This window comes from Camelus dromedarius, chromosome 14 (assembly GCF_036321535.1).
Source record: "Camelus dromedarius isolate mCamDro1 chromosome 14, mCamDro1.pat, whole genome shotgun sequence".
NCBI classification, from domain to species: Eukaryota; Metazoa; Chordata; class Mammalia; order Artiodactyla; family Camelidae; genus Camelus; species Camelus dromedarius.
Window position 1 is genome coordinate 18,217,073 of NC_087449.1, and position 23,315 is coordinate 18,240,387.

The following is a 23,315-nucleotide window of genomic DNA, read 5'->3' on the forward strand; positions in this document are numbered from 1 at the left end:
GTAATTCTCCTTGTCACCTTTACATACTATTGTTTTTTCCTTGTTTTACAAAACGGAAGGTTACAACTTAAGGAAATTAAAAACTTCTCAAGGGAGTCACAGAAGTGGCTGAATGGGGATTTGCCCCTAAGTCTGACGGCAGAGTTAGTGTTCCCTATGATAACCTTACCAAATAATCTGAGAAGGTAAATGTTAAGCCAAACTGGTCAGATTTTTTTTTTTTTAATGATTTGGTGAACTGGTGTTAATTTCAATCATTTATAGGTAGGTAGACAGATGGTAGACAGACATACTATTTTGAAGTAACTTTAGATTTACAGAAAAGGTTTCAAAGATAGTATACAGAGTTCCCATATACCTCCATCCTGTTTCAACCATTGTTAGCATATTGGCATGTAATTTTATTAAAACTAAGAAACCAGCATTGGCATATTACTGTTACACTCCAGAGTTTATTTGAATTTAACAATTTTTTCATTAGTCTATTCCAGGGTACCACATTACACTTGTTTGTCATATTTCTCCAGTCTCCTCTAGTCTGAGTTTTTCATTCTTTCCTTGCTTTTGATAACTTAACAGTCTAGAGGAGTACCGGCAGGGTATACTTTAGAATGTCTCTCATCCTGAGTTTGCCTGGTTTTTCTTGTGATTAGACTGGGGTTTGGGTTTTTGGAGCAAATACCCTAGAGGTAAACAGCCCTTCCCATCACACCATGTCAGGGATACATGATACCCATATGACATCACTGGGAATGTTAACCTTAATCATTTGATTAAGGTAGGAATTATCTTAAATCACCATTGTAGTTCGTGTTTTTTTGTTTGTTTGTTTGTTTTTCTTAATCGACTCCATTCTTTGGAATCAAGTTACTAAGTATAGCCCACCTTCAGGGTGGGGACAGGGAGAATTAACCTCACATCCTAGAGGTGAGGGGTGGAGGCTACCTGAATTCTTATCTTAGAAAGGTTTGTCTCTTATTTATTTATATTTGTGTGGTGGACTTCCTCATGTTTATTTTATACTTTAAGTCATAGTTCAACGCTTTGGGTTTTGGTTTTTTGCTCAGATTGTTCTGGCTTTGGCCACTGAGAGTCACTTCACGCTGGCTCTTGTGTCCTTTGACATGCTTCTGTTCTTAAGTGGAATGGAAGGTAGATGATGGAGAAAGGGGAGGAAGAATTGTTGGGAGAGGGAGGTGTATCATCAGGTAGGTGAGGGAATAGAATCTGGGCCTTGGTGGTGGTGCTGATGGGAGGATCTTCAGCCTTAAATTGGAGCCTTGACAGTTAATTACAGTATCAGGAAGGATGAATCCAGATGTTGTTAGAGTCAAGTTTATAGTCACTGAGTTAACAGTAAACACACTTTTTCCAGTCACACCGAACCAAATGGATTCTTACAGGGGGATAAAGGCTGTTGTAGCATTGCACACAGATAACAAGAGATAAACATGTAGTAAGCAACAGTTCCCAAGTGTCTGTATTTAGCAAAATAAAAGGTAACATCATAAGAAAAGTAATAAGTGGGCAACTTCTTAAGTACATTAATGAGTGATTAAAGTATATGTAAGAAAAATGCCATATAGCATTATTCAGGGAAAGGAGAAGACCTGAATTTGAAGCTAAAATAAATATGTAGGACAGCCACTTTCCCAAAACCTCAGCCTGGTGGGAATGCTCTTAGACTTCACGGTAGAAATCTGTGAAAGTGGAAAGAAAATCAGCCTTGTCTGAATGAAAAGGCAAAACTCCTAAGGAATTGACTTGAGCAGTCTTGAAAGACAAGTTTATTGATGAATAATAAGGTGAGTTAATTTGTGAAGCCTCAAGATTTGGTTATGTTTTTAGGGGATCAGAAATAATGTGGTTGTGAGAAACCTTGGGGAAAGAAAGAACCTCATACTAATGCTGTCGGAAGTGAACTGGACCACACTGAACACTGCCTGAAAACAATGAGTTACAAACCTTAGTGTTCCTCACTGAAGATGAATTCACCTGATTGTGAATGACTGTTTAGTAATTGAATTTTCAGTTTAAGCTTCAATAAGTGATTGGTTGAATGAAAAAACATTTAGAAAGCAAAAAAGAGAGCGAGATCTTAGTGTTGCACTCAGAGCAGAAAGTTCTGTCCCACCCCCAAAATGAAGCTCCTGTAACCTGTTATCTGTGCCATCATCAAAGGCCGAGTACCCCCAGCTTGGATGTAACATGAAGTAAAGTTCGGTTTAATGGGTGTGACCCTAGTGGTAGATACGGCAGTGATACTTGATTCTTATCTATGTTCTGGAGTCAAAGAGCCAGATTTGAATTTTTACTTCATGGCACCTGCATGATCTTGGACATACTCTTTATGCCTTGCACACAAGTATACAGCAAATGTTGGCTGTTAATTTTACCCTCCACCTATGTCTTCAAATATTTCATGTATACTAATCCTTAAATGTGTATACCCTCCTTTCTATAGCACCAGATCTGTTTCTCTACCTACTTGTATATCTCCTTTTAAATGTTAATTTCACTGTATCTAAATTCTCCCCAGACTAGTCCATCAAAACTCATGTATTTCACATTGATAAATGGCGTTATCAGTAACATGGGAATCCTCTTAGATTTCGTTTGCCTCCCCACTCCAAACCAAATTGGATTTACCTAGAACAATTCTTAGCCTTCCAACCCACACTGCTCCACTACGCTTGCCACTGCTTTGGTTTACGGGCTAAGATGTTGCAGTTGCCTCCTAAATAGCCATCTGGCCTCCAGTCCTGTCTGGCATTTAGTGGGTTTTCCAGAGCATTTGCTGAATGATTCTGTTGTTCCTAGTATGTCTCTGCAAAAGTATTAACCTAATTGGTTAATTAGGTTAATTAGGAATTGGTAACGAGTTCCTTTAGAGTGTATGATTCTTAAACTAAGTGCAGTGGGGTGCATCATTTGCAAAATAAGCAATAAGTTTAAAAATTAGCCTTACTCTTCTGGTGTAGGAGCAAGTAATACTGAGTTCAAAATAGTTTAGTGTGTATTACAATGCCATCTTACAAATTTACTTAGGCCTTTAGAACAGTAAGCATATGATGTACTAGTTAAACCATATTTAATAAGTATGGTTGTTTTAAGGCCTTAAAAGCTTTTAATAGAAGAAAATAGCATAGAATATTGATAACTGTACCAGTGAAGTTTATTGGCAAAAATGATTTGTACATTTATTAGAAAAAATGTGTAACTTATGAGTTATTTCTTTGCTCATTGAAATGAAAAACCTATAGAATGGAACTGTTTTGGATGAAACAAGTCTGATAAGTTTTCATTATATTAATCCTCTTAGTGACTTTACCTCTTTGACTTAATACTTCACATCAGAATTCCAAGCAGGGAAGATAAATCTGCCTTCTTGTAATTTGAAAAATGGCTGTTAGAGCTTAAGAATGTTGATGTGAAAACTAGTGACCATGATTAGAGAATATGAAATAGTTGCACCTTTGTAAATGGTGTGATTGGAATTACAAAATTGCATTGCCCTATGTTACACTGTTATTAATACATTGGAATCACCAAAAAGGAAAAGTCAAAAAGTGTTTAATTCATTCTCTACTAGAAAAAAAAAAAAAAGACCACATAAATGCTTCTCCGGCTACATACTCGGTGCTGTAGCACCTGTACTAAATCCTAGGATGGAAAATGCGCTGAGAGAAGATTGGGACATTTCACTTGTAGTTATTTCAGTATTTTTCCCAGTTAATAAGAAAATGAGTTTAAATCCTTTTAAGTCCTTGAGTTTAAATTCTTTTCACCAAGTATTCCATATCAAGATATAAACAGAAATGAAGAAAATCAGAGCAAAACTGTTCTTAATCAAATTGCTTAAAGCCTGTGATGAAGAAAAAAAAACAGCCAGAGAAAAAGACGTTTATACAGAAACAATGGTAAGAATGATGGCTAGCACTGTCAGAAGCAATGCAAACTGGAGGGTCGTGCAGTATCTTTAAAAGTACTGAAAATCACTATCAGCCTGTTCTGTATTTACTCTTTCAAAAATATAAAAATAACCAACTTTTCAGCTACTCAAAAGCTGATGAAATTCACAACATATCTAATTAAAAAGTATTAAAAAGATATTTTGGTGGAAGAAAACATGAAAATTGGGTCTACACTAATAGCACAGAAAGTGCTACATGGCTAAATAGGTTTTTTCTTACTAATTAAATCTCTTTAAAAGGTAATTGACTTTAAAGCAAATACATTTGTGAGACTTATATACAAGTAAAATACACAGCAAAAATAGCTCAGGTCAAGAGGCGAGAAATGGAAGTGCACTACTGCAAGGTGGTTATACACGGAACTGGTGTACATCTCTTGAAGGTGGTCTGATAAGATATGTGCTATAAAAACAACCACTGAACCTAACCAAGATGTTACATATGCTTAAAGAGGGGAGTCACAAATACTCCACACAGGAGGCAGAAAGAAGAAATGTGACAGAAAACAAATAGGCATGTAGGTTTAAACTCAACCACGTCAATGATTGCGTTAGATATAACTGATCAAACACCCCAAATTATGAAGTAGTGATTGTCAACACTGGATAATGCAAGATCTTTATGCTCTTAAAAGAAACCCACTGTAAACATAAAGACACAAATAGGTTAAATGTTAAAGGATGAAAAAATAAAAGAAAACTGGACTGGTAATATTTCAGAAAAGTAGATTTGAGAGCAGAGGATACTAGGGATAAAGAATATCATTTCATAATGTCATTTGATCACAAAAGCATAACGTATATGTATTAGTCTTCAAAATATATGAAGCAAAAGATGGATAGTATTGCATGACAAAAATAGGGAAATCCATGATTAGAGATTAGACTCTTCTCAATGTTTGTACAGTAGGTAGGAAAATCAAGAGATAAAAACTTGCAAAACAGTCAACTTGACCTAATTGATACTCATAGAACACCCTACCTAATAATAGAATACATGTTCTTTTCAAATGCACATGGAACATTTATGGAAATACACTACCTAGGACACAAGTACATACTGTATGGCTCCATTTATATGATGTTCAAGAACAGATGTTTAGCTATTGTGATAGAAGTCAAGACAGTGATTACCTCCTGGGGCACGGTGCTGGTTATTGACTGAGTTGGGGCACAAGAAACAGAAGTTGCTAAAATTGTATATATATAAATCTGGATGGTAGTTACAACTGTGTGTATGTTTTAAAAAAAATCACTTCTATACAATTAAGATTTTGCACTTCACTGTATGAATGTTATACCTCAAAACAAAATAGTACTCACCTAGAAATAGAAATAACTTAGTGGAACAAAATAAGGACATATAGAAAAGGATACATGCCTATATAGGAATTTTAAATAACTTCATTTGGGGAATAATTTTGGATATATAGAAAACTTGCAAAGATGATAACAGAGTTCCCATATGCCCCTACATTGTTAATATCTTGCATTACCATAACACATTTGTAAAAACCAAGAAACCAATATTCACACAATACTGTTCACTCCAGATTTTCTTTGAATTCCACCCGTTTTTCCACTAGTGTCCTCTCTCTTTTCCAGGACCCAGTAGAGGGTAATACATTACACATAGTGAGGTCTCATTTTCTTCTGGTCTGTAACAGTTTCTCATCCTTGTTTTTCATGACTTTAACAATCTTGATTACTGGCCAGGTATCCTGTAGAATGACCCTCACTGGGGGGTTTATGACTTTTTTTTTTTCGTGATTAGACTGGGGTTATGGGTTTTGGATAAAGTACTACAGGAGTAAAGTGCCCTCCTTATCACACCATACCAATGGAGGTGCAAAATACCTTTATGACATTGCTGGTGATGTTAACCATCACTTGGTTAAGACAGTGTGTGCCAGATTTCTCCTTTGTAAAGGTACTGTTTTGTTTTTTCTTTTCATACTGTGTTCTTTGGAAGTACAGGCATACCCAGAGTTACTGCAGTTTTGGTTCCAGGCCACACTGTAAGAGAGCGAATATCAGAGGAAAACAAGTCACATGAATTTTTTGGTTTCCCAGTGCATATAAAAGTTATGTTTATACTATATTATAGTCTATAAAGTGTGTAATATCCTTATTTCAAAAAAAAAGTACATACCTTAATTTTAAAGTACTCTTGTTAAAAAATACTAAGCATTCTCTGACAATGCGGGGTTGCCACCAACCTTCAATCTGTAGAAAAGGCAGTATCTGTGAAGCTCAATAAAGCAAAATGCAATACATACATGAAAGTCATGAAGTCAAGCATACCATCAAGGGAGGAGGGGGATTATGCATCACTTTCTGGAGGGGGGAGTATCTATAAATATTACAGAGGTTTGCTGCTACTTTCCCATCTATTTACTCAATAATTTACATCAGTATGGGCTTATGTATATTTTATATTTGGATTATATTCAATATTATATATTTTGTTGTTCAAATTGTTGCAGTTGGACATTGGGAATTCTTTCAGGTTGGCTCCTGTGTCTCTTTAACATATCATCATTCTTTTGTCTTTTGAACATCTCTTTAATTTTTGGTAATACAAAATGCTCTAAGCTCATCTTGTATTTTCCCTGCCACAGCCATAAATCATCCATTCCTCCAGAGACTCCTGGTCATTATTATTGGAGAATGATGTTTAGAAAACAAGATCTAGATTCTAAGCTATATAGAAATTTAATATATGACAAAATGGTATTTCAATTAAGAGAGGAATTATGACTTACTTAATAAATGGTGCTAATTATCCATACGATAATCCATCAGAAAACAAAGTTAAACTTTCACTTCATTACTATTTGCTAAAATGTAAAAATTTAAAACTATTTGGTTAAATATATGCATATTAAAGCAAAAATATTCCAAAATGTTACTTGGGTGTAGGAATTAGGAAGAAGAAACCTTAACTTTCTTAAGCAGCAATCCTAAAAAACAAAGAAAAAGATGAACATTTTTCTGAATGAATTTTTTGCATATGGTAATATACATGACAAAAAAAGTAAAAACAGAAATGATGAGGTAGGAAAATGGGAAACAGGCAGTATCTCTATCCAAAGAGTTCCTGCAAATTAATAGCATAATAATAATCTAATAGAAAAGGCACGAAGATCAGTTAATCAAAGAGAAAGCTAATTAATAGATTTGTAAAAACGGATTTAACTTCATGAGTTAGGGATACACAAATTAACAGCAAAATATATTTCACTCAGATTGTAAGTCTTTTAAACAGCGATAGTATATAGGGCTGGCAAACAGAAAAGCAGGAACTCATGTATTTTGAGTGATTATATCTTTTAGCATAAAGAAAAATCTGAAAGAATACACCCCAACCTGTTTATAGTGGTTGATTTGGGAGTGAAAATAAGGAGAGGTGTAGAAGATATTGTTAACCATTTAAAATGTAATCTAAATGCTGTTTAAACTTTTTTCTTTTGCTTATTTTATTATACTGTTTAAACATAATTTAAAATGATAAAATCAAGGCAAGTAAAAACAATTGTTGTAGATTAGGTAGACGATGTTAGTGACCTCAGCCAGGGTGGTAGCTGTGGAGATGGAGACAAGTGAATGTATATGAGATATATTTCGGAATTAGAATTAATATAACTGGATGATGTATTGGAAGACAGAGATAATGGAAAAAAAGACTCAAGGATGGCCATTGGATTTCTAGCTTGAGTAGGTGGATGGTAGTATTATATACATCAACGAGGAAGACTCAGGTAGAACCAGGAGTGGGGAAGAAAATTTGAAGTTCCATTTGAACATATCGAGGTGTCAATGGGCTATCCAAATGGTATGACAAATAGTCAATCGGATATATGAGGCTGGAATTCAAAGGAGGAGTATTAGCTGTAGATATAAATTTGGGACCCATCAGTGTATAGGAGTCCACATCTAAGGATTTGTCACGTAAAAATAAGCCCCACAAATACACACCCAATCTGTACAAGAATGTTATTGTACTACTGCTGCTTATAGCAAACATTATAAATAATCCAAACATTCAGAAAGAATTTGTTAGATTATTCTTGGTATTTAGGAAGATTGTGAAGAATTTCTATGCACGTATTGTTTGAAGTTTAAAAACAAAAGACAAAAAAACAAGTTACAAGAATGCCTCCAGTAACGATGAGACGGTAAAGAAATCACAAGGATTTTTCTCCTGTTTTAATCTAGAAGATTTATCATTTTAAGATTAAATGTAATAACATTTAATGTATGATCCATTTTGTGTGTGGTGTGGGATAAGGTTTATGTTCATTTTTATTTGCATACAGGTATCCAATTTTTCCAGCACCATTTGTTGAAAAGGCATTTCTCTATTGAATTACCTTAGCAACTTTGCTGAATATTAATTGAATTTGTATTTATGTATGTATGTGTGTATATATATCTTTGTAACTACACGTCTGTTTATGTATCTTTATACCTCTATCCATCTGTACATATATAACAGATATCTAGCTACATATCTGTATAAAGATACACGTACTGTTCAATGAAATAGTTTATTTAATCTATCTTAGTGTACTATTCCGTTGAACTGTATGTGTATCTTTATGCCAATATTACACCGCCCTGTAGATAACAATTATAAAAGTCTACTTAAAAATTTAAAAGAATGATTTAAATTCACCAGAAGCATTCAGAAGCATACAGAAATGGGAGAAAAATTAATCTCAAAAAACTGTAACTGAAAGGGGTAAGAATTAATACCTACTGGCCTTTTGAACTGGAGTGATGCCCAATCCTCATGACTATATCATGGTAGATAGCGGTGGAGAAATTGCAACCTTATCGGCAAAAAGTGCCAGAGATAGGAGTTCAAGGCGAGAAAAACCACTGCAAATTTAAATAGGAAATCCAGGCAATGAGAACCACAGGAGGAAATGAACTAGAACTTCTGCCCAAATCTACATCTGACACAAACTATGCATGAATGAGGGAATCCCCCTGAAACCTGGTGGAAATGCAAGCAGGGACCAGAGAAGAATCTAGTAAGAACAACTGATCAAGACTATATCCAGGACTTTGATGCTTTGCTTAAATGATCACATTCCCCACTGTGTGCACCTTGGGTGGCAGAAAGCTGTAGTTTTACAAGCTTGAAATATCAGGGCATAGCCTGAAGCTGGCGGAAGAGCTGGAAATTAGAGGAGCAACAGAGGGGATGATCCCCATCACCGACTGACCAAAAAAATTACTGACCAAAAATTAGGGTAGATCAGGTCACAAGAAACCAGCCTGAAAGAGCAGCCACGAAAACCATGAGAACAGAGCAGAGACAGCAACAGCCGCGCATCACAGGAGAGAAAAAGTTGGCATTTTTGAATCCAGGCGCATTAACTGTCAAAAGAACCCCACCCCCACCCCACCTCCACCAGTCAATAATCCTCAGGGGAGAAAAATGGAATCTGTAGTCACCACAGTATATGAACTTCAATGTCCAGTTTTCAATTAAAAACTAGTAGGCATATATATAAAGAAACAGGAAGAAAAGTTTGGAGAAAAGGGAGTCAATAGCGACTCAGTGAACCCAGATGTTTAATTTGGAAAAGACTTAAAGCACCTCCTTTATTTTGTTGAAATGTTAATTATATTAATATTTGAGTGCTAAATCTACCTTGGGTTCTTGAGATAGATCTTATTTGATCATAAAAACTGTACATTTTTTCCAGTTTTTCATGAAAACTGTACATTGTTTTTAAAATTGGGATTTTATAAGATCTTACCTCCATGGCAAATCACAAAAGCCATTGAGATTAGCATTCTTTTGTTATTTTGGGTCAAAAAAATCAGGAGTTTCACACTAAAATATGAACTCCATAAATGTAGAGACTTTTGTGTGTTTCTTTTGTATCCCTAACGACTAGCATAGTGTCTGACATAAAGTAGATGCTGAGTATTTATTGAATGAATGACTAAGAAACATGCTGAAATTAGTAGTTTACTCCAGGGAATAAGAATTGCAGGTATTTTGAGGTAATCAAGAGCCTGATTCTGTGAAACTATTAATCTTTTTTTGTAAATTCATGTCAATTTTAAAATTTTTTAATAGAAGTTCAGTAGAAGTAAATAGAATAAATTCATCAACACTAGCTAAGTATTGATATATGTTACGAATTTTTAAATGTAAGATACAAGAGGGGTATAATTCAATTTGTGAATTAAAATCATTTCTAAGACATAGATTCAATTAAAAATATATAAGGGGTGAATACTTATTTTAACTAAACAAAGTTTTCGAATATGTGGTCTTTCAATTATCTGACTCTATAACTTTAATCCTCACTGGTCTATTTATTAAGCAGACACTCAGAGAAAGAAAAAATGACCACAGTTATGTATTAATGAGTTAGACCTCTACAAAAGATATCAGAGGTCCCCAAGCAAAGCATGTTATTTGTCGTTTAGAAATTGTACAGCATGTTACCAACCTTTTGGTCACTAGAGGGTGCTAGTGTTTCAGGCCAACACAATACAGTTTACTTCTGCTCTAACACCAAAAAGCGCCAATCCGAATCCAACTGCCAGCCTTCTATTGTGTGATTCCTCAGATCCCCCAAATTACTTGTTTACAAAGTGAATAGCTACAAAGCAGACACCTTAGAATAGGACGAATCAAAACACTGAAAGGAGGAAAATGTTACACAAAAGATCTGAAATGCAGCACCTATAACGCATTGGTGTGGAGGTGAGTAAAAGAGGATAACGTTCATTCTTGGATACAATATGTCCTTATGCTTGGAACTTTTAGGAAGTCTAACTGGCTTGTACTGCAAGGGGAGAAACAACAGTTTCAAAGAGGTCAAATAATCACAAATAAAAATGAGAATACTTTTTGATATAGAGATCAGCTTTGTTTCTTTGCTGTATGAATCATGAAAAGTTTTATATTTTAAGATAAAATATAGTTACACTAAAATTGTATTGCTATAACACTAAATTTTGATATGTACTTCTACCCCAATGCTTTGGGTAAAGCTTGTATCTAAGAATATCATCAAAATTATTGTACTTTTCAAACGACATTTCCCCAAGTATCGGTTTGAAAGTAATTAAAACTAATAAGACAAAGGTTTGGAGAAAGATTTTAAAAGTAAACCATTTCACTGTTCCTTCCTAGCCGTTGTTCTCAATAGAAACATGACATTTTAAAAGAGAAATGAAATTCAAAAGTACAAAAAAATGTGAACAGCAAAACACAAATTAAAATGAAAGTGATGTGATTAAGGCATGCTGTTAAAATAGAATTTAAGTTACTTTTTTTTCTCCTTTAAAAACTATATAACCCATAATGATATTTTTTTCAAAACAACAGCACAGAAAGAAAGAACTCAGGGGAACATACTTCCATTCTCATCTCCTACCACTCACTTAACACCCTGTAAGGATATCAGCTAAGCTAGGAAAGACAAAGAACTGACCAAGGCTTGCTCTGAAAGTCAAGCTGAAGTCTGAGAAATGGTCTTCATAGTGCTATATGATTAGGTCTAACTTCTTAAATATGAGGAAAAATGAAGTTTGTAAATCATTTAAAAAATCCTTTCATTTCTTGGACAAGATGAAGTGGCAGAAAAACCAGGCCCTCCCTATATCTGAGAACAGTTGGTCTAACCATTGATTTTCACCTGTGGAGAGTGGTTACGGTATCCACGTAAAGAACACTGTGCTTCAGATAAGAAGACGGAGACTGGAAAACTGATGCAAGACTTCGGCACATCTTTTAACTTCATGGAACCTTAAGTTATCTCACTTTAAAAGGGGAGTAATAATAGCAACAGGATCTTGAAGGATGTCTGAAAAAAATGGGAAAGTGGTTGTGAAAACATATAAAATATTGGCTTGATAAAAGGCACTTATGCCCATTATCACTAAATGTGAAGACCTTCATAGCATCTAAACACAGCTTCCAGTCCGAATTTCATAGGAATGGGGAAGGGGTGGAGAAAGATGGTTGGCGGCTTTATAAAAGCTTGCGTCTTCCCCCCCACCCCGCCTCCTCTCATTCCAGCTCCCAGAGGCAGGAAGGCAGCCGCAGAAGAGCTAGTGAAATAGTGACGTAGTGAGGTAACGAGTAGCCGCCACCTGCCCCTAGACACTTTTGCCCCAGCGGACTTAAAGAAAAAAAAAATTTAAGGAAGAGGAATATTGGGGGGGGGGGGGGATAGTTGGAATTTCTTTATTTTTGAATTTGACCATCCGATTTTATTTTGTTTCCCTATACTTACTCGCTTAAGTCTCGAGGCACTGTTCGTTTTATAGTTTCACTGCGCCCCTGAGGACAGAGGACCTTGGCCTGCCCATGACCATTCTGGAGTCCCGAAGTAGAAAGGCGGAAGTGTTCATGCTCATCTACGCGGTAGGAGAGTGGTTTGCCTTGATTGCTCAGGGTCAGGTGAGTTACACTTGCCAGGGTTACAAAAGAGCTTCAGGAGGAGGGTCTGGTCCTGGCACAAGCGTCTGTGGATCGAGAAGGAAGAGGGAGGGCGCTCAGGTCCGCCTTCGCAACTCGCCTGAGGTCGAGTAGCCCAGTGAGACAATTTAGCCCCCGCCGCCTAAGGACGCGCCTCTGGCAGAGAACCGGAGACCGCGCGGAGCCGGGCAGGACGGCCTGGATGGGCGTCCGGTCCGGCCAGGAGCTGGGGCATTTCGAGAGGAGTCCTCCTGGGTTTATTTTTCCCAGCCCCGGCGGCCCCGGCAGTGGTCACGCAGCAGCCAGAGGAGGCGCTCAGTGGCTTCTGCATCCTCCTCCCACCGCACTTTGGCCCACACCCAGGGCGCCCCGCCCCCTCAGGCTTATAGAAGGGGCCGGGTGGCTCCGCACGCCTCGGAGCTGGACGCTTCTCGGAGCCGACGGCGCGGCTGCCTGCGTGGCTTGAAAGCCCCCGCGCCGCCGCCACCGAAGTGGCGAAGTGAGGTGGCGGCTGCGCCCCGCATCATGGAGGGCAGCCCAGCCGCGGCCCCAGCCTCAGCCCCAGCCCGGGTCGCCACCGACAGCCGCCGCCGCTACCCGCGCCCCGTCTGCTGGCTCCCTTTGCTGCTCTCAGGGCGCCGTCCCCTCCTCACCTCGAAGACAACATGAAGGAGACCCGGGGCCACGGGAGCGCCCCTTTCTGCATGCGCCTCAACCACTCCTACCCGGGCATGTGGGCGCCCGAGAGCTCCTCCGAGGCGCGGGGCAACCTCACGCGCCCCTCGGGGCCGGGCGAGGATTGCGGCTCGGTGTCCGTAGCCTTCTCGATAACCATGCTGATCACCGGCTTCGCGGGCAACGCGCTGGCCATGCTGCTCGTGTCGCAGAGCTACCGGCGCAGGGAGAGCAAGCGCAAGAAGTCGTTCCTGCTGTGCATCGGCTGGCTAGCGCTCACCGACCTGGTCGGACAGCTGCTCACCAGCCCGGTGGTCATCGTGCTGTACCTGTCCCACCAGCGCTGGGAGCAGCTCGACCCGACGGGGAGTCTGTGCACCTTCTTCGGCCTGACCATGACCGTCTTTGGGCTCTCCTCGCTCTTCATCGCCAGCGCCATGGCCGTCGAGCGGGCGCTGGCCATCCGGGCGCCGCACTGGTACTCCAGCCACATGAAGACGAGCGCCACCCGGGCGGTGCTGCTGGGCGTGTGGCTGGCCGTGCTCGCCTTCGCCCTGCTACCGGTGCTGGGCGTGGGCCAGTACACCATCCAGTGGCCCGGGACGTGGTGCTTCATTACCACCGGGACGGGGGGCAACGGGACTAGCTCCCCGAGGAAATGGGGCAACATTTTCTTCGCTTCCGCCTTTGCCTTCCTGGGTCTCTCAGCGCTGGCCGTCACCTTCGCCTGCAACCTGGCCACCATTAAGGCCCTGGTGTCCCGCTGCCGGGCCAAGCCCACGGCGTCGCAGTCCAGCGCCCAGTGGGGTCGGATCACGACCGAGACGGCTATCCAGCTTACGGGGATCATGTGCGTGCTGTCGGTCTGCTGGTCGCCGTTGCTGGTAGGTAGTTCCAGGGTATGGGGAGTTCGGAGTGGGCGTGCGCGCTGGTGGGCAGTGGAGACTACTGGAAGTGGCAGCGCCTGCTGGGTTGTGTTTGCAAGCACAGAACTTTGGAGAGGTCTCTGCCTGCGCTATATTGGTCGCGGCTTCAGAGTTGAATTCCTCAGTTACTTGCTGAGTCCCTTCCAGCTGCCAGGCGTCGCAATAGTCTCTGATCGTGCACACATGGAGACTACAAGTCTGCTCACAGTCTAATCGGAGAGAGTTAAGAGGATACCGAGGTGTCGTTTCAGGGCTTGTGCAGAAATGGAGGTTTCCCCGGGGTGCCTTGGGAGCATAACTGTAGCCCGGCGCTCTGGGTTTTCTCCTTATTTCAGATACCTCTCGCACATGCAGTCAGTTCTCAGTCTGCAGAAGTGCTTTACCTGTGACCCACCGCAGACAGGCACAGCGGTCTTGCAGCCTCTAAGCCACTGCGACCTCTCCAGGCGCAGCCTGCTCTCGCCTTCCTTGCAGGCTCGCTCCTGACCGGAGGCTGTGAAGTGGAAAGTATCCTGCCGCTCCGCCAGCCTCAGCCGTTTGGGATGCTGCTGCAGCCTCTAGGAAGTGCTTGAACCCACAGTCAGCCAGTGGGCCCTTGAGATCTGGTAACTGTCTTTGAGCCAGCTTTGCTAGTCCTTGTGGCAACCCCACCAGGCTGCGGTAAGGCCAATTCTGGTCTAGCAGGTAGAGGTTTCTGCACTTTCCAGCTCCTCACAGGGACCTCAGCCCGAGAGCAAGTGATGTTTCCACATGCTGCTTGTTTAACACCTGCTCTTACATTGTGCTTTCCAGATTTTCCTCTGCGGTACTTTTAGCTAGACATTTGTGTAAGTGCTGTTTACTAATTCCTGATGAATGGGTGCTTTTTTTAGGCCCCAAGCAGCCTGGCTTAAAGGAGATGTTGCTGAAAGAGTGGTCTGGTCACTGTGACAGTGTTGTAACAGATTACGTATTGGACCTGAAAATGTCTTAGACAGATGTGGAAAGCTCCTGAAACCTATGGCACAGTTTTCAGAACCCACCCACGTATGGTTTTTCTTTTTCAGTCATAGTAAAATATACATCACATAAAACTTACTATTTTAACCACTTGTAAGTGTAGTTAAGTGGTGTTAAGTACATTAACATTGTTGTGCACCATGTATACTTTTAAATCCCTGGTATTTTATAACAGAACCCTAGTTCCCTTTTCCATCCCACCCTCCCTTGCATTTGACAACATAGCTATTCCACAGTATCTGCATTTAACTGGGTAGTATATTTAGAGCAGGAGTTTTGGCTCCCAGTCAGTAACATGCGATGACAAGGAAAGTTATGTTAGGACCTCACTGCCCACAAATTGTTGTTCCGTCTCAGTTCTGCATTCCAGGAGCTAGAACTCAGGCTGATGTCATGACCAGGGCTTATCAAAACCAGCACCCATTTAAGACATATTTATGTTTACAAGGGAAAGTGGTCAAACAGAAGGGGGAAAGTCCTAAATAATAAGCACTGTCCTAAAGTGTAATACTTAACATAACCTTAAAGGCCAGCAGAGTCTCTGAATTTTTCACCATGGTCCTTTGAGTCCCACATGTTTGAGTCTGTTCTATCATACTCTTTGTATCTATACTCTGTACATCCTAGAAAAGTAAATCATATGAATAAAATGCTTACTCATGCAGTTATCCAGACTTTTCCTTTTTTCTAGTGACAGAGAAAATACGTAGTGTGTTTTTTATTTCAAAACATTGATTCCAATACCATGAGCATGGTGGCCTTAGGAAAACTTTAGATGAGCTCTGAAAACTGTAACCTAGGATCATCAAACTCACTCTCTTAATCTTAAGAAAGACTGTATTTGGAACTTACTTTACTTGCTTTCAGTTAAAATCTGCATTTAAAAATATTTATTGGCTTGCAGCATTTTATTGATTCAGTTCTCATAAAAGCATTAAACTTTAAATTGAACATGTGATTGTATCAAAGAGGAGAAATTCATGGTTTCTTAACTGCGTATTTTTTTAAGCTAAGGGAGTTGTTTTATCTTCTCTTTTGTACACCACTGAAATTAAATCTCCCACTATCTTCAGAAAGATCGACAGTACAAAGTTGGAATTATTTCAAAGGAAAGAAACTGGCAAAACTACTTTCTTCATAGGTTAGGGAATTATAAGAATGAAAACACTAGAGCTTAGTGAATTGAATTTTCAATGTATGAATGTTGAAGTGAGAGATTGTTTTTCACACCTTCATCCTAACTATAAAATGCAGATTCCCTATTAGCCTTTTCTAAATTGGGCACAGGATACTGATCAAATTATCCAAACTCCTTACTTAAAAGGACCCTGAGTATGTCTTATCTTTGAAGACTATCGTGACTGTAATAATATTCAGTTGTCACTGCTGAAAAAGTTAGCAGACAAGAGATACCATAGTAAGAAAATATCCCAACTGTTACAAATTCCTGCTATGTAAATACTTAGACATTTATTTATGGTACAAAAAAAAAAAGCTTTTTTTACTTTTTGTTTTCCTAGAAACTTGTAAAATAAAATAGCAGCTGTGAAATTAAGTGAGAATACAGTGGGAAATGATGTTACCATGATCGATGATCTGCAATTCTTCGTGGATATTTCTGTGAGGCATCAGTTTCTGTTGGAATCAGCCAGTTGACTCAACAGTGTCATCTGTTTGACTTATTATTATATTTTTTATGAACTACACTCACCAAATAGTCCAGTTGTTTGACAGAAGAGCCAAGTTTCCACAGAAATAACCTGAGGGTGTTGTTCAGAGGAAACCGTGATCACATTTTGTACTTTTGTAAACCTCACACTCCCCAAACAGGTAGATGTAGCTAACACTGTAGCTACCTTCAAACTAGTAAAGCTAACTATCAACATTGTGAAAAGAAAGGCATGAGGAACAAAGTTTCTCATCTACAGCTTTGGAACTGGATAAAAGTAGCCTTAGAAACTTTTGCCTTTAATCTTGAACGAGCAAATCTCCTGCTCAATGTCCACGGATGCCAACAGAGATGCTTCAATTCAAGGAGATACGATCTCGCAATACAGATGGAATGTTTTTTAAATTTCAGGAATCACTGATATATTTTGACAAACGAAATTTGTCATAAATATACTACATGTGATAAACATATGCAATAGACTATTTTACAGAAGTAATGCTGCTCTATTGTATAAAAAAGTGTTATTAAATTGCTAATTTTCTCTGCCTGTAAAATTTTGCCCTGTTCAGGTTGTTGCTTCAGGGAAAATGGTGAGACATATAAATCAACATTATAGGGAGAATCTTCCATAATTTCTTTCTATAAGAATTGAGATTATTCAAAATTCTTTACTTTTTTTGAGCTTATTGCAATACATTTTAAGCACTGTGAAAGGGGTATTAAGTAGACTTATTTAAAACTAGTCAAAGAGTTATAATCTGTTCAGAGAAGCAGAATTCCTACATCTATGAGTGAAACAATTCAAGGACAACACAAGATAGGATGTAATTAATAATTCCCTTGGCTCTGGGAAGAGAGTTCATCTGAATTTGTCAGAGTAGACTTGCAAGAAGAGGTGGGATGGCTTAACTTGACCGCACAGCTGACAGCGCATGTGTCCAGGAACCCAGCTGTTGAGAACAGAGGGTGCACTTTAGAACCATGAGAAGAATGGTTTGAAAAGGTTCCTGGGGCCAGATTGAGGTCATTAGGATGAATGCAGGATAAGGACTGTGTTCTTTTGCCAGTAGGAAATAGAGCCTCTCTTCGGGCTTTTTGAATAGGAGAAAGAGTTTTAAAAAGATTGGCAGCACTGTAATGTGTAGATAGACTTGGACTGGAAAATGGGAAAGTGAGGTCAGATAGGACTTGCTTCTGCAAGTCGGGTAAGGCCTAAGGGGAGAGATCATGGGAAGAGATGAGTCACAGGAGGAAAGATAACCGAGAACTAATGCTATTAGAAATGGTGGAGTTAAGGAATGATTGAATCAACAAACATTTCTTACACATCTACTATGTCCTGTTCATTGTGGTAAATCTTTTCACATGCGTTACCTCAGGCCATAAGATTGCCACTACATTATGCAGATGAAGAACTGAAGTATAAAGATTAGAACCAGATTTCTAATTCAAGATATCTGACCCTGTGTTTGTCTGTTTGTTTGTTTTCATTGAAGTATAGTCAGTTACAATGTGTCAGTCTCTGGTGTACAGCACAGTGTCCCAGTCATGAATATACATACATATAGTTGTTTTCATATTCTTTTTCATTATAGGTTCTTAAAAGATATTGAATATAGTTCCCTGTGTTACACAGAAGAGATTCTTTGAAATTGATTTTTATATATAGTGAGCTTATTTTTAATTTTTTGTTGTTGATTTGTTTGTTCAGCTTAGAGGCCGGGAGTTCTAGTCCTGGTAGTAGAAACCTGGCATGTAATGTATCTGCTTATCTGCAAAGCGCAAAAGTAGGGCTGATAGATCTCTAAGGTCTTTTTCCACTTGTCATCCTCAGATTCTCTTATTTGGGAGAATCATGGTTCAATGAACCAGAGTAAGAAATCTGGAAAGGAGACTGCTGGTCAACTGTTTTTTGTAAGGATGGGAGCTCCTGAGGGACTAGAGCTTTTGGACGTGGTACATAGGGAGATGACAGATCTTCTAAATTATACATCCAGAAGCCAGTATCACTTGAAAATTAATGAGATAAATCAGGGCTTAAAAATGCAGATTTTTTTTTTTTTTGAGTTTATCAGAGAGAGCCAAGAATTAAACAGTTCTTAAGCCGTCATATCTGAAGAAATTCACATGGTTTCGAGTTGGGGCATAATTGTGATTCATTGACCTTTCTCTTTTGAAAAAGCTCTAGAGGTCAATAACTCAATTATGAAAGTTTCCATAGGGTCAGTTTTCTGGGAATAACACTCAGGGATATGCACTGCAGGCATGACTGATGATTCGATTGTATGAGGGAGCTGAGAGCTGGTAGTGAGGGGCACTGGGTGTCGTGTTTCAGTTTTTAGTCCTGGCCGTGCCATGCAGGGAAGCAGGGGGCAGAGTCCTCCCTGAAATGCCTTACATACGTGTAGCATTTTTACAACCCACCAGTGTTCCACATTCATCCCATTCATGCCTCACAACTCAAGATCTGCAAAATTCTGCAAGTCACACTCTGACTCCCCCCTTTTCCCTCAATTCCTTCTCATAGAGGGAAGTAAGAAGTTTGTGTTTCAATTCCCGCTATGCTTCTTGAGGATTACTATTTGGCCCCTCAAGTCCCCCTTTTCCCTAGAAAATTCCAATTATCGTAGATTTAAAAAGGTAAGCAAACTAAGAGCCTAACTCTTCTTGGGAGTCCTCTTACACCTTTTCTCCCAAGTATAGATCAACATTTTACAGTAAACACAGTAATTCATTCTTACACAGACATGGCAGTTGGACAGCATGCAACTTCTTTAAGGGGAGTGAGGCACACACACAGAGAGGAGCGGCACTGTGGATGGAAATTCTCGGTGACTCTGCTCTCTTTACTCAGAACACTTCTTTCTCCATCTTCCCGCCTCACACTTCACCCCTCAGTCATTCAGAAGAGCTGGAGAGCAGTCACCCCTCTTGAACTGGCAGAGATCTCAAGTTAGCAGTCACTTCCTTAGTTAGCAGCCTTCCTTGGTCCTCTCTAGGCTTGCTTGGGTTCTCCAGCCCTTTTGGTCCCGCAGCACCTACCTTGCATTTTTCTGTCTTGGTCTGAGTCACACTTCACTGGACATATTGGTTAATTGACCTCCTGAGCACAGGTACAGTAACCATCCTCTGCATTTTTTTTCCTTGGAACTATCATAATTACCTGCCATACAAGTATAATCAATACATTCTTATTGATTAAATATCTGAGCATGTAAATCAGAAGACAGTGTCTAGTCCCAGTGACATACGTAATTAATAGTGTGACCTTAGAAACTTTACTCAATATCTTTGTGAACTATTTTCGTTTTCTGTAAAACAAAAATAAAAATACCAACTTAGCCTATTTCACAGAATTGTAATGAAAACCAAGAGAAAGGTATATGAGAATAATCAGGACTATTTCTCCCATGTTAGGAATACTACTATGATGTTTTACTGGAGGCTCATGTGGACTTCTTGTGTTCAGATAGACCTGACTCCCAGGAAACTGGAGAAAAGAGACAAGTGATGTTTCACAGCTTTATTAGTTACAGTTAACTGGGGATAAAAAAAAATGTGGTAGAGAATGTAGCTTTCCAGAAAAAAATAAAGTAAGAAAAATGGGGCATAAATTTTTACAAGCTATTATAATTCATCCCTCCTGCCCTCCCCTGGCATCGTTGCTCTCTGTGTTCTCTCAGCTCTGGAATCCTTTCCCCTCAGGGCTGCTGCCAGTTAACCCTCCAAACCTAAACACGCTGGCTCCCAACTCGCCCTTCCCTTCTACCTGCAGGAGTGACCACCACCTCGTGCTCTGCCACGGGGCTAGAATGTGTCCCTCGCCTTTCCAGTCAAGGATTCCTCTGTGTGCTCAGACCTGTCCTCATATAAAGGTTTGAGATGGGGTAGTTGTGCATTTTAGCGGCTGTCCTAGGTCAGGTCATTCTGCAGGCTCCTTAAGGGCGGAGACTGGGCCTCGGTTGTCCTCATCTCTTCACAGTGGTTCAGGAATGCACAAATCTCCACCAGGGATTCACAGCCCAGAAGTGAGTTTACACGAGCCGTAAATCAGACCAAAGTGTGAGAAACACAGAGTTGTAAACTGCCTCACAGGGAGACCAGGTCCTGACAAGGCATTAAGATTATTACAGTCTGTGAAGAGCACAGAGTGTGATTTTCCCAGCCAGGGGCCCTCCCAGGCAGCCTCTTGGGTAACATTTCCAAGGACATTTCAGTGGCTGATCTTGGCACTTATTCAAAATCTATGTATTATTTTGCTGCTCCTGATTTTTATGATAAGCATTTGAGGACCATAAATCTAAAAATGAAAGATGGTGGCAGAGATAGAAGAGGAGGCTTGATTTTTCATACTTTAATTCTGTTGGAAAGAAGAAAATTAGCTACTAATTTAGGTAAGAGTCATGTAATATAAGCACCAAATAACACTGCTATTTTTAAAAATCTCGGTAATACAAAGACAAAAGGCCAAGTTGGAGCTGGAAACCTATTTATTCTAAGCAATTATTGACCCAATAAAAATCAAGTATGAGTTTAAAAAAAAACTTTTTGCTAACCCTTTGATATTTCCTGAAAGTAGATTTGATCTATCTTTTTGTCCTTCTTTCTGAATACTTAATGCGCCCTTTTCTGTGGTTGAGAATATGCTGCTGTTAGTGTGATTCATGGATTTGGGAAAAGAAGTATGTGGTTAATGCTGAAAATGCTGAAAGAGAGATTATGAAAGATATGATGTGTTTGGGGGAATTCACCAGACAGTAAAAGGGAGCTTTCACTGTGGTCTCGATGTATGAAATTTCCCTGATAACATCCTGCTACCAGCCACCCTGTTTGAGTCAGGAGCACACACATCTGTCTTCCCCTAAGTAGACAAGTGCCTCGACAGTCCTAAGGCACAAGTGGCAGTTAGTGAGCATCTGGCTCTGTTTCCTAAGAAGAACAAAAGAGAGTGACTGAAGAAGTGGGTGAGGGTCATAGAGAGAATAAGGCACTGGATGGCAAAGAGACGAGGGTTCTTGTCTTAGCTTTTCTATCACATGATAAAAGTCACTCTTTCTGGTTTTCCGTTTCCTCATCGGTAAGATAAAACAATGATCACTCTAACCTTTCTTTTGGCTCTGACTTCCTGTGGCTCAAAATAGATAAAGTCGTCCCTTTTTGGACATACTATATTACATGCGTGGAGGAAAGTACCCAAAGACTTCTTAGGAAAGTCACAGAAGTGTATGCAAGTGGAAAGAGTAGATCATGCATCCTTTTATGCAATTATTCTATAAATACTTAGTGTTTGCTAAGTGCTTGCCACTCTGGTGAGTGGTTGTGTTGGCGGTTACCTAGCTCTAGGGGGCGCTATCCACACTAGATTCTACGTGATTGTCACTCCTTGTAGAGCAGGGTACAGTCTGTGCTGTACTTGGTAGTCTTGAGAGTAAGCCAAACAGACTTGCTAGCTTCTTCCATGAAGCTTTCCAGCCCCTAAGGTAGACTGACAGTGAAGAAACCATCATTCCAATGATGAACAAATGTACCCACTCTGATGGGTCCTTACCACGGTTGCTCTCATGGCCACAGGGCGCAGCTGCTTGCTGCAGGTTGGCCTAGTCTGGGCAGAAGGGCAGTGCTGGTCCACTGCTATGAAGCCCTGATGGAGCCCGTCCAGGCTGTAGCTGGTCTGTACTCAGATGCCATCATTCAAGGGCACATTAATTCACACCCGTAACTTCAGCCATGAAGCCCAGCAGTAATTCCCTGGAGCATGACCGCTGTGCTAGTGTCTAAGGACCCAGAGAGCTGCTGCCTCAGGCCCATACTGTCTGGAACCAGCACTCCCCCGTGGGTCCTGAGGCTCTGGGTTGTACTCAGATCACCTCCTCACTTCAAAGAGAAGTTTGTCCTTCTCTTTGGTGCATTTTTTTTCTTTATAAAGCCTTTCCATGTCTTTTCCCTCTACCAAATGTAGCCAAAGTCGCTCTGCTCTGAGTTTCATGGCTTCAGATCTTGGGAGAGGAGGTTACATTTCTTGATCTTTTTTTTTCCCCGAGAAAGCATGATGGTCTGCCTCTTCCCAAGTGACCAGCAATGAATACCATGAGTGTTCTATTGATTTTCTTTTGTGGGACCACACACATTTCCACTATGTAAACCTACTCATTTTACATTTACCAAAGTAAATGTTTCTTACTTCTGTAACCTCTGTGTCACTGTGATTTGCTCTGCCCACCTGAATAGAGAAGTAGTGGGCAGCTTCTGGCATCCCCTTACATATATCACTAAAATAATGGGTGTGTTAGGAGGGCAAGAAAAAGGGACTTTGGGAAAGTGTCAGAGAGGACCTTCTCTTGATGCATTGGCGGATATGGGGGTGATTAAGGAGGGCCTCCCTAAGAAAGTGTCATTTATGACGAATCTTGAAAGATGACATTTTGAGGAGGAGAGAGCAGCTTGTGAAGGCATCTGTGTAGGAAAGAGCTGGAAACATCAGAGGAACTTAAAGAAGACCAGATAGATGCATAGGTTAGCAAAAGGGAGAGTACCTTTAAGGGAAACCTAGGGAGGTACGCAGAACCATACAGAACCTTCTCATTTTTGTTTGGGGGTTTAGATTTTTATCGT

General features: G+C 40.0%; 1 protein-coding gene and 1 long non-coding RNA gene across 6 annotated transcripts in view; one reads left to right on the forward strand and one right to left on the reverse strand.

Annotated features, from left to right (window-relative positions):
- Positions 1 to 3,157: 3,157 nt before the first annotated feature.
- Positions 3,158 to 13,169, reverse strand: LOC135322867 (uncharacterized). Its single transcript, XR_010383791.1, has 5 exons — positions 13,085 to 13,169; positions 12,247 to 12,478; positions 11,647 to 11,814; positions 6,126 to 8,857; positions 3,158 to 5,989 (listed from the first exon to the last, which is right to left on the reverse strand). It is a non-coding gene; the product is annotated as an uncharacterized LOC135322867 (long non-coding RNA).
- Positions 13,024 to 23,315, forward strand: part of PTGER3 (prostaglandin E receptor 3) — an 85,675-nt gene continuing 75,383 nt past the window's right edge. For 4 of the 5 annotated variants that reach the window (XM_031465382.2, XM_064493452.1, XM_010989028.3 and 1 more), the window contains exon 1: positions 13,024 to 13,990. In XM_031465382.2, the coding sequence (XP_031321242.1) occupies positions 13,097 to 13,990 (894 nt within the window). In that variant the 5' untranslated portion in view covers positions 13,024 to 13,096. Of the gene's footprint in view, positions 13,991 to 14,367; positions 15,686 to 23,315 lie in introns of those variants that run through there. The other variant, XM_031465386.2, reaches the window with a different exon arrangement.